General features: G+C 29.8%; 1 protein-coding gene across 1 annotated transcript in view; it reads right to left on the reverse strand.

The window, feature by feature from the left end:
• The window catches only part of LOC114329174 (collagen alpha-1(XV) chain), a gene marked incomplete at its 5' end in the record, with an annotated part of 898,386 nt that overhangs the window by 112,245 nt on the left and 773,032 nt on the right, over window positions 1-13,109 (reverse strand). The window contains one exon of the mRNA XM_050657117.1: window positions 1,246-1,448. Coding sequence (XP_050513074.1) covers window positions 1,246-1,448 — 203 coding nt within the window. The remainder of the gene's footprint in view (window positions 1-1,245; window positions 1,449-13,109) is intronic.

Below are 13,109 nucleotides of genomic sequence, written 5' to 3' on the forward strand. Positions count from 1 at the left end.
CCAGAAAATTTACCATGTGAATAGAGCAAACAGAGCCGCAAGTTGCCTGAATGACACAATATTGAGAAATAAAAATATCGAAAAAGAAATGAAATACAGAATTTATAAAACAGTCATCAGACCAATAATGACATACGCGGCAGAAACACGACCCGACATAGAGAGGACAAAAATATTGCTCGAAACAGCGGAGATGAAAACCGTTCGAAAAATCGATGGTAATACTCTATGGGACAGAGCTAGAAGTACGGATATACATAAGGGGTGAACAATATTAATAAATGGGTAAGAAACAGAAACGACCACCTAAACCGAATGACAACAAATAGAGTAGTAAGAACAGCGAGGGGCGGTTCCCCAATAGGAAGACGATCAGTGAGAAGACCACGAAAACGATGGAACGATAACTTACTGAAGACACAATGAAAAAAGAGACAGAGTCACGTGTATACAAAATGAAGAAGAAGAAAATAGATGTCTGTACATTTTGGAGACTAGCAAAATATCTACGTGAACATATTGGGACCGTGCCAGTTCGGAAGAGTGACACCTGGTTTCATAGCTCAGCAACATTTTTAGCACTTTAAATTATATTGGCCAATTATATTAGTCTTGGTTACTGGATAATTGTCAAGGCCATAGCCCAAAAAAGAATGAGAAGAAAAAGTAAGATTGAGATTATGTTATTAAAAGGTAAACATTCTACTACAAGCAAAATACCATTGATTAAATTCACTTTAATAATTGCATATCATATCAATATTTTGGAGCAACATATAATTTTTACAATTGAGGCTATCAGTGCAAAAGTGGTGAAGTCCACAACCCACAATTTTACCAAAACGCTTTTATTACATTAAAGTTATCCCTCATTTAAGAATTTTCAGATACAGAGTGTAGTGAGCAACCAATGCTTGAGCCACTCTGCATCTGAAAGTACTTAAATAAGGGATAACTCTATTGTAATAAAAGCGTTTTGGTACAATTGTGGATTGTGGGTTACATCACTTTTGTACTTATAGTCTCAATTTATAACACATCATTTGCGAAATCCCATTTTCTTCAATGACAGTAGGTATAAAGTATACGTCAATTTGACAATTTCAATTAACAATATGAATTATTTAAGAAATATACGCGCACGATCGTTTCTCATATCCCCTCCAAGTACTTGTACACAGCGAATAGATGAGAATGTTTTAACCCAATACAAGAAAGCAATCTATGTTTTATGTTTTTACTTACCGCAACATATTGCCATCCATTATTAACTCTAACTAGCAATGCCTCCTCTTCGATGACGTACGCTAGAGTTCCGACCGGACTAGCTGACGTCATCTTGGTCATCGCGCTCTTGTCTTGGAAGGTCACAGCACCAGGAACCACGTGCGCCGAAGCTAGTTGTTGCTCGCTAGGCTGATGTAGTGGAGGAAAAGCTGTTGCCCTTCCTAGAAATATGTACAATTTGTTTAAGTTATTATAAAAAAGAGAGAACTTCTTAAAGTAAAATATATTCAATACAACGAGAAGTCTATATCCGAAAATCGAAAGATTTCTTACGTTGAAATCAACATTTTGGTGACGCTCTGAATCTGAGTTATCTACAATTTACAAGGCATCAGAACGATAAAAAAATAGACATGGGGGAATCTAAAATATACATTCGAGGCTCCAGACCCGTCAAGTTATCTAGGTAAAAATACAACAAATTTTTGGTTGGATGTAGTAGAACTAAGGTACTTCTGTCTTTTAATAGTCACATTTTGAGTAGTAGGAACCAAAAATTCGTTGGATTTTTACATAGATAAATTATTTACGGGTGTAAAATGGTATAGAATACATATTTTAGATTGCCCCATATCTATTCTTTTATCACACTAATGCCTTGTAAATTGTAGAAGGCCCGGTTTCATGTTGTCACCAGAATTTTGATTCAAACGTAAGAAGTCTTTCGATTTTCGGATCTTAGACTTCTCGTTTATTAAATAGATGTCGCTATTGCATCCATTGACAAATTCTTTCTCGTTAATTTGCTCACATTGATAAATATCAAAATCTATTTCTGTAATATATTAATAGACGGAGAGGCAGCGCCGAAAAATCTCTCTGAATTTGCTAAAGCTAGTTTTTTCACAGTTGATTACCGTGATTGTGTAGAGAAACATAATGCGGTCTGTCAAGTGAAACGTAGAACAGGTGGTACTGACAGCTTGTCAAAGTTGCTTACCTGCGGAGGTAATTAAACCCATTTACTAAGGCTGAAAATCAGAAATCAGTACACACATTCTAAATTGAATATAAATAAAAGTTATTATAGTCAGTCAGCTGTATGACGGGACAGAGTTGGTCGGTCGGCCCCAATGAATGTACAGGGTTATATTTTGACACCCTTGTAAACTGCTTTATTTACAGAATTAGAAAAAAATGTAAAATACAAAAGTTATTCCATTTTCTAATTATGATTTTTTGACATATATTTTGTACTAGTGACGTCAACCATCTGGACATGATGACGTAATCGACTATTTTTTTAAATGAGAATAGGGGTCGTGTGCTAGTTCATTTGAAAGGTTATTTAATTCTCTATGCAGTAATATAAACATTAAGATCATTATTTATACAGGGTGTCCAATTTTTTTTTAATTATTATTTAAACAATTAACTTAATTAAAAATTTTTATTGGACACCCTGTATAAAAAAATCATGTTAATTTTTTTTGAATTACTAATTAAACAATTAATTTCATTAAAATTTTTTTTGACACCTTGTATAAACAATCATGTTAATGTTTATATTACTGAATAGGGAATTGAATACCCTTTTAAATGAGCTAGCACACGACCCCTATTCTCATTTAAAAAAATAGTCGATTACGTCATCACGCCCAGATGGATGCCGTCACTAGTACGATGTTTATGTCAAAAAATCATAACTAAAAAATCGAATAACTTTTGTATTTGACACTTTTTTTTTTGTATTCTGTAAATAAAGCAGTTTACAAGGGGGTCAAAATATAGTGAATAACCCTGTTCATTCATTGGGGCCGACCGACCGGCTCTGTCCCGTCATACAGCTGACCGACTACAATCTTTTATTTATATTCAATTTAGAATGTGTGTACTGATTTTCAGCCTTAGTAAATGGATTTAATTACCTCCGCAGGTAAGCAAATTTGACAAGCTGTCAGTACCACCTGTTCTACGTTCCGCTTGACCGAGCGCAGTATGTTTCTCTACACAATCACAGTAATCAACTGTGAAATAACTAGCTTTAGTAAATTCAGAGAAAATTTTCAGCGCTGCCTCTTGGACTATAAGGTACAACTGAGGTAAAAAGAATTAATATTATTATAATATTCTTAACCAAGCTTATTTAAGTTTAAGAAATAGACGTATAAAAGCTTGAATCCAGGAATAAGACCATCAAAGGCTATTTATTTCTGGCTTTATAGAGTTTTTCTGGCTTTTATCATGACTAAAAATGAATTTCTAGCTGGTAGACTTTTGTATTAGTGGATTACGTGGGGCAGCCCTAATTATCTTATAAGATTTCGCTTCATTCGTAAAAATTGCTTTTTAGTCTAGTAAAATAAAATTACACTACATGTAAATCAAAATGTAAATTCGTACAGGTTGAAACAAATTTTATATCAAAGTTTAGGTGGGTACAAAAGATATTTTCAAGAAAGTATCCAAATCATACAAGGGGATCATTGTTTAAATAATTAAAAAGGGGTCATTTTTGCAAAAAAATTACCTTTTTAACTGCTGAGGTCATTCAATTACCAATGAAGGTCTATTGGATTGTTTTCTGCAAAGTTGAAGGGTAAATATTTCACATAAGACTTACTAAATTAAATGTAACCCCCTATTTATTTAAATAATTATACATAAAACTTTAAAAACAGATTTGCAAAAAATTATTTTTAGCGTTTTAAATAAGCACTATAAAATATCTTATTTTACAGAAAAAGTTGCGCTATGTTATCACTATTAATCAAAAAAATTGGTCAAAAATATTTAATATTTTTTGAGGCATTGAATTTGTTTATTAAATGTTACTCTATTTTCAATTGCAAAAACGCGGTTGTTGCCAAAGAAATATTCACCTGTATTAAATCTTATTATTTTTATTTTTATGTATATTTTCTATAAATGTATTGATAAATTCAAATTTCAATTAAACTTCCCCCTAAAATGGCATTTGGAAATTATTCAAATTTCTTCATAATTTGTTTTTTTTTAATAACGTCGCGGGGATTAAATATTTTGAAATGCCGCTTCGATAATTGCGTTCCTGGGAATTTTTCACTAATTATCAAATTTTTGAAGTTATATTTCTTTAGGCGCGATTTCATTGAGGGTGAAATTTTATTGATCTGCGCGCAAGCGCACACCGACAGTATGGTATTAGTCGTTATACGGGCTCTGATTGGGTGTTGAAATGATCTGTCAATAATTGTTCAATATGGAAATTATCGGTAAACAAAAATATTGTATATATTAGTTTTTATTGTTGTGAGGACATAAATAATTTATAATTATAGTGACTTTTTAAATAGTTTTGAAAAGCCGCAGGTACGTAATTATAAATGTTTCAGTTGTATTCCAATAAAAAATTATCTTCATACCTATCTATTTGGAAAATGTAAAAAAAAATAATGTAGTTACCTATTAGTAGGCAATGCTTTAATTTACATAATTTGATTACGAACAAACTTTCTACAAATCTTCATCTAATATATCGTTTTCTTACTCTATATTTTGTTGTATTTTAATTCGACAAAAATCAAACTAATAATTTGATTAAATTCATATAAATAAACAAAATGTCAAAAAGTTATGGTGTAAACGTTTAGGTTGTGTATATTCCCACATGACGTATACGCGAATGTGGTGTAGTGGGAAATCGCTTCAACTCTCGTACGGCGCGGTAGACGTGAAGTGGGTTCAAGCCCCAAGCAAATTGTTATTTTTTTATTTTTTTTATAGATTTTATGATTGTAAGTATATTATTATATAATTTTTTTCAGAAAATACGTATTTAATTAAAATTGTTGGCAACAATTATTGTTCAGAAATCATTTGTGGCATTTTTCAATGTGTTTGTGTGTGTTTTATTCTTTTATTTTTTTAATTTTTGGTATTGTTTTAATAAAAATTTTTGGAAAGTAGTTGAGGAACTGTTTAAAGTATATTGATTTTGTTGAAATCATATAATAGAAGTATAACTTCTTACGTGCGTACAAAGTACACACACATTCTTTTTTTGTCTTTTTTCCTCTTCTTTTTTTTCTTGGAGTTGTATTACTACGGGCCCTGTTAGGGTTAAGTTTCATTAAGAATGTCGAATCTCTAAGTTGTAGATTCTAGACCTAAAAATATTAAGATTGGTCTAAAATAACTTAAATAAAATGTGGCTACTTACTGAGTTACAGGGTGTTTTATTTAAAAATTTAAAAATTATTTTTACTAAGTACTTTCAAACTATTTGACGTATCCTTATCATACTTGGCAGAAAGTGTGGGTACTATACAGTCTACTAAATTGTGATAAATAAAAGTTTCTAGCTACTACCAGAGGCGTACAATAGGGGATAGTTAATGGTTGACCCTTCCCAAATTCTACGCCACTGAGGGAATTACTATTTTAGCGAAATTTTTCGATTCTCGAATAGTTTCTATGTAAATAATATACTCTTTACTGGTAACGATTAAGTAATTAGTTTTCGAGATATTGGACGTTAAAAATGAAACGGCATAGTTATTTTGATTCATTCATTCATTCATTTTAAACTTCCAATATCTCTCAAACTGATGACATTATCGATACCAATAAAGTTATTTACATGAAAAGTATTGGAGAATCGAAAAATTTCGCTAAAATAGTAATTCACTCAGTGGCGTAGAATTTGGGAAGGGTCAATCATTCACTATCCCCTGTCGCACGCCTCTGGCACTAGCTAGAAACGTATATTAATCTCAATTTAGTAGAGTGTATAATAGCCACACTTTCTGCCAATTATAATAAGGATACGTCAAATAGTTTTAAAATACTTGGTAACAATAATTTTTTAATTTTTAAATAAAACACCCTGTAACTCAGTAAGTAGCCACATTTTATTTAAGAGATTTTAGTTAAATCTTAATATTTTTAGGTCTAGAATCTACAACTCAGAGATTCGACATTCTTCATAAAATTTAACTCTAAAAGGGCCCGTAGTAATATAACTCCAAGAAAAAAAAAGAAGAAGAAAAACGATAAAAAAATTTTGTTAATTAGTAAAAAATTCCAAGGAATCCAATTATAAAACGGCATTTCAAAATACTTAATCCCCGCGACGTTATTAAAAAGCAAATTATAAACAAATTTTAATAACTTTCAATACCTTTTTAGGGGGGAATTTAATTGAAATTTGAATTTAACAACACATTTATCGAAAACATACATAAAAGTAAAAATAATGTGATCCTAAGCAGGTGAATATTTCTTTGGCAACAACCGCGTTTTTGCAATTGAAAATAGAGTAACATTTAATAAACAAATTTAATATCTCAAAAAATATTAAATATTTTTGGACCAATTTTTTTTTATTAATAGTGATAACATAGCGCAACTTTTCCTCTAAAATAAGATATTTTATAGTGCTTATTTAAAACGCTAAACATAATTTTTTGCAAATTTGTTTTTAAAGTTTTATATACAATTATTTTAATAAATATAGGGCCAAATTTAATTTAGTAAGTCTTACGTGAAAGATTTACCCTTCAACTCTCCAGAAAAAACTCCCATAGACCTTCATTAATAAGTGAATTACCTCAGCAGTTAAAAAAGTATTTTTTTTTGCAAAAATTACTCCTTTTTAATTATTTAAACAATGATCCCCTTGTATGATTTGGATACTTTCTTGAAAATATCTTTTGTACCCACCTAAACTTTGATATAAAATTTGTTTTAACCTGTACGAATTTACATTTTGACTTTTTTTTATTTTATTAGGCTATTTTTAAAATCTCTTTATGCTTTATACTTTATAAAGAAGATATTTAAATTTATAAAGAAGAATATTTCTTTATAAAGAAGACATTTATGTGATTTCCTTTATACTATACAGGGTACATTCTACATTGTAAGAATCTACATACTACAAAATTTGTATCCAAACTTCAATCTAGACACCCAGAAGATTATGTGAGATAATTTAGATGATCTGATTATGGCCCTTATAACTGGTCCTCAATATTCCTACGAAATACTTGTGACCTTGTTGACCATGTTGAAGAATAAAAGAAGCTGTCAGATTAATAAAGATCCATCCAAATGTACTTAAACAATCGGTTGGAAATACGAACAAGGAAAAGTATAGACCAATATGGAGGACATGTTGAACAATTAATATAGTTCGTATCTTTTTAATTGATGTTACGTTAAATTGTTGCATAATCAGTGACATTCTTTAATTAGAATTCTTTATTAAAACATTAAAAAATATCATTATCAAAATTCTAATTTTTAATGATATGCGTACAGCTATTAAAATGGAAGCCAATGTAGTAAAGAAGTATTAAGTATTTTTAAAAGGCGTAAGTATTGATTCATTAACTTTAATAATTTATTATTAAAAGTTAATAATACCTCCCTTTTAATCTCAGAGTTCTTAAAATATAATTATATAGTTATATCAAAAATTTCGTAACCACTATAAATAAAGACACGAGATTACAATATACAACTGAAATAACGGAATACTATGAATTTCTTATACTGCTACTTATATAGGATGAGTCAACAACGACTAACCAATCGTCATTTTCCAATTCATGTGGATTACTCCATTTTACCTAATACAATACGTAAACTCACACAAAAACATAAATTTTGTTCAAGTACACTGATACAATCCACGACGAAAGCGACCTATTATAGGCCAGTGAGATGGCGTGAAAAAAATTAGAAAAATAACGTCAACAAAATTGGTGTAAAATCAGGCAATAATTTAATATTCATGATAAGATAAATACCTAGAAACAAAAAAATAAATAAAAAAAATATGTGCATTATTTTATTCGAATTGCGGAAAAGAGAAATGAATGACGTCAAATATACTTCAAATATAAATATATTTTATGTATACCTATATATTAATGATCGAACGCAGAACAATAAACCAATATAAAAAGGAATGAATCCCTCTTATTGGCTGTATACCATAATAAAAATTACTAAAGAAGTAAAAATCTTCCCTTGTAGATGGTATATAATTTACTTAAAATTTTCCAAAATAGATCCAAGTTAGACTTAAAGTGGGTACATCCCTAGTACAATACAAACAAACGTTTTCCGACTAATCAGTCCATCATCAGGTTATAAGTAAACCATTGTATAAAAATGACAAAGTTGAAATTTTGACTGTTAAACAGTTAAGAAAAATTAAAACATGTGGTTACTTACTTCAGATCCAAAGTAGTTGAAACTAGCTACTGAGGTAGGTCGAATGACCTTACCAATATAAAAAATTAGCCATTTCGGCTACATCGAGAGCGACAATAAGTCAATGTTACAAGAATAAAGTGTATTTAAACCATAATGGAGTCTTCATCTTGGCTTCAAACTACATGGTTATGTTGAAGACAGTAGGAAACGGACTGATTGAAATTTGACATTGAAAGACTATTGACAAGACCTTCTAGGTAGGAAATTTTATGTACAAAAAAAGGTCAAAAAAACGAAAGAATACCCATGAACGATAACATCAATCACTTATTTTATATTTGCTGTCTTTTTCTATAAATAACAAATGTTTGTTATAGACAAATACAGCAAATACAAAATAAGTGATTGATGTGATCGTTCATGTGCATTCTTTCATTTATCCGATTGTGTGTAAAGTTATTTGCATACATAAAATTCCAAGTACATAATAAACCAAGTAAATTCAGAAAAAATATTATTTAAAATTAACGGTCAGAACGTTCGATTTAAGTATAAATATATTTTAAATAAATAAATAAATAAATAAAACAATTTCAACAGCACGAGACATTGAACGCCTATGCAAACCACTAATAATAACATAAATAAACGAACAAAACTATATAAAATACACAAAATCGATAAATTTGAATATTCTATGAAACGTGTAATATTTTATTATGGAATATTCTGGAGCACTAAAACAAATGGTCTGAAATATGAATAAAATAAAAAAATCTGATTGTGACGTTCAGAGAATATTAAATTTTTTTTCATATACAAAAAGATAATAAATTTCGTGCATACAACATTTCTACATTTCCAGCATTTTTCCTGCTAATTTAGTTTCATGGTATCTACTCAGGTTTTCCATTTTATATTATTCCGGATATATACGATGCATTTATTATTGGTCAGTACAACACAAGATGGATTCAGTAATTTTTTAAACAAAGAAAATTTTAACAAAATAAAAAATTATCAAAAATTGGTCTGTTCCTTCTGGGATTAGTATAGACATGCCAAGAACAGATGATGACTTCTAAAAGTTTTCAATACCTATTTCTAAGAAACTAGAAAACACTTTAAAAGACTATGCAGTACTACATAGGAACAACGTTTTAATGAATGAATGCGACACACTTCACATTCTTCTTGGACATTGTTTAAAGTTTATTATTTATGTCTTGGCTTTCGTCACTATTTGCTCCCATTTATTTTGATCTGTATAGTGGTCACTCCAGTTTCTCACTTTCAGGATTTTGATTAATCTCATTTTCTCATGATTTGGTCTTCTCATATTCTCATCTGCCTGTAGGCCGTTTACTTGGTTTTTTAGTGTCTGCTTTCTCAATCAGTAAGTCGTTTTTCCTTCTCTCTAAGTGTCCCAGTCTATATATTATTCGTTTAATATGACTCATATTTTATAGTTCAGTCTTTTATTAACTATAGTCTAGTATCATGGTCTTATTGCAACTCTGTACATTTATTTAGCTTTGTATTTCTGTATTTCTGGACAAGCTCTTTACCTTTATTAGCCTATGGTATCTCCAGTATATTTTGTTTTCCTGCTAGATTTCGCTCCGTTATTTATTTACTTTTTTTCTTGTTTAATATCTCGCATGTTTTCTGTTGCTCATTTTTCCTCTTCAGTGCGTTCCTTGCATCTATATAATTCTGTAATGTGTGTGTCTCATGATCTATTGTCAATTTCATTCGTTGAGCTTTCAGGTATCCTTATAGTTTAGCGCTGTCGTTATTATTCTCTTCTAAATCCTTTAACAACTCTTTCATCTGCAGCTGTTTTTTTATTTTTGTAACACTTAACGCTTGCTTATTGCTTATGCCTAAGGCGGTCCAAAGCAGACGTAATAAAAAGCTATTAGACCAGTAAGGATCTGTTTTTAGGTGGATGTGAGAGGTGGCATTCAGACTTTTGCGGATAAAGTTAGGTGATAAGTTCTTTAATAATAATTGATCTATGCTCCTTCTCAAATATGCCCGGAACATTAATAAAAAAAATAAAATATTTAAAAATTTCAAAAAATTTCGTTTTTTTCTACTTTTTTTGCTTATAACTTTAAAACGATTCATTTTGGAACAAAGTCGTATAGGAATAAAACAAAGATAATTAAATTTTCTATCAGATACGATTGGTTAAAAATGTCTTAATTTATCACCCTTGCTGCAAAATAGCAATAAATATAAAATAAGGGGGCACAACAAGCCTGTCCTTATTCAATGATTTTCCATCACTTAGGTTACACTTGGAACCTTCCTAATTCGCATAGAAAATTTTTGTAATGTGCTAAAACCGTACACCAAATTTCATTAAAATTTACTTACTATTATTGATTTTGAATATTAATTTTGCAATCTAAACTTTTTTTAAAAAATTAAAATATTTTAAAATCTTGCACAACAAGAACTAGAACATACAAAGATTTGTCAATTTTTTTACATATAAAGAAGTATTCCACCTATCTAATGCACTTTACAGAATTGAAATCGGATTATTTAAGCAGCCTCAGTAATGTTTTAAATTTATAAACAATTTTTTGGCTTATAAACAAATTAGTCCTGTGGCCAGGAGGGGGTGCTACGGGCTCCTTTATTTAGATGGACTTACCCAAGATTTTTATGTATTTTTTGACTCGTAGAACACGATTTTGTTGGGTAACAGTTGATCCGGATGTCGATACGGTTGATATAAACAAAGAACTTGAGGAATTACATAACATCGATTTTTCGGAAAATAAAATATTTTTTTTTGTATTTCTTGGGTAATTCTAAGCAAAAAATGTTCTTACAAGTTTTTTCGTACGATGCATAGTTTTCGAGATAAACGCAGTGGAACTTTCAAAAATTCGAAAAATTGCAATTTTTGACGCGAATAATTTTTGATTAAAAAATAAAATAGCAATTCTGCTGACAGAATTTGAAAGTTTAAGTGAAATTATACCGGTTTTAATTATTTGCATTGCTAAAAATTAATTTTTTTTTTATTAAACAAAGCTATTTGTTTATAAGTCAAAAAATTGTTTATAAGTTTAAAACATTGCTGAGGCCCCTTAAATAATCCGATTTTAATTCTGTAAAGTGTATTAGATAGGTAGAGCACCTCTTTATATGTAAAAAATTTAGACAACTTCTAAATGGTCTACTTTTTGTTCAGAAAGATTTTAAAAAATTTGAACTTTTTTAAAAACTAGATTGAAAATTTATTATGCAAAATCTATTAGGTCGATTTTAATGAAATTTGGTACACGGTTTAAGTATGTAACAAATAATTTCCTAAGCGAATTACTAAGGTTCTAAGTGCAACCAAAGTGGTTAAAAACATTGAATAACAAAAGGCGTATTTTGCCTCCTTATTTTGTATTTATTGCTATATTGCAGAAAAGGTAATACGTTAAGACATTTTTGACCAGTCGTATATCATACAAAATTCAATTATCTTTATTTTATTTCTCTACGACTTTGTTCCAAAACGACTCGTTTTATAGTTATAAGCAAAGAAAGCAGAAAAAAATCGACGTTTTTCGAAATTTTTAAATATTTTAATTTTTTTATTAAGTTCCGTACATATTTGGGAAGGAGCATAAGTCAATTATTATTACTCAAGGTGTCACCTAACTTTATCTGCAAAAATCCGAATGCCACCTTTCACATCCAAAAATAGACGTTTTTTCACAGATTCTTACTGGTCTATATGTAAAAGTAGAGTTGTTCTGAAGCTATTTTCTTGTGGCATTTTTATAATCAAGTATATTCAAATGGGAAATAAGCCACAATTTGATCTAAAAATGATTTTATTATCGTTTCGACGCCCAAGTCGGGTGTCGTTGTCAAAATACAAAATAATACTAAATAAACAAAAATGTTGTTGCTTAGTAAAAAATTCTTCTAATAATTTATTTAATCTGACTCATTTATATCGGCAATTCAGACACGTATTATACATTTTAAAGTAGACGACTTTAAAATGATATTGCCAATATTGATGAGTTGCGTTCCTGGGACGACTTTACTAAAAGATAGTTCATCCGATTACATGAAATCAATCCCAACTCAAGAATATCCGCCACAAAAAATCATAGCATGTGATCTGTCTTTAAAAAGACAACCAAATGCAACGGTGGCACTGAAATTCTCGCGTTAGAGATTCCATAGTAAATCACGAGGGAAAACCAGGAAAAACCTCGTGATACTATCCCGACATCGTAAGTATTTGGGTTTACATTTAGTTTACTCTCAAAACTAATACCAAACTCTGACTTGATATTTTAAATTTTAAATAATACTAAAATACTAAATATGTACTAACTCGATATGTTACTGATTTACTAATTGTGGTATTTTCTTTCTATTGACTTCCTCCTTTAATATGGGTAACCACATCCTACTGCATTCTACCGAGGAATTTGCGACACAATTCGTTTCATTTAACATAATTAGAGCCTCTTCTTTGATTTTTCTCTTTTTACTATCTGCTTCTTTTAGGACTATACTTGAATCTCTCCACAAGAAATAATACGAGGAAAATATCAATACCATATGTAAAAGGACTATCCGAGAATCTTAAAACAATAGGAAATAAATTCAACATATCAACAACATTTAAAACAACAAACACA

The sequence above is a fragment of the Diabrotica virgifera genome, chromosome 7, assembly GCF_917563875.1.
Source record: "Diabrotica virgifera virgifera chromosome 7, PGI_DIABVI_V3a".
NCBI classification, from domain to species: domain Eukaryota; kingdom Metazoa; phylum Arthropoda; class Insecta; order Coleoptera; family Chrysomelidae; genus Diabrotica; species Diabrotica virgifera.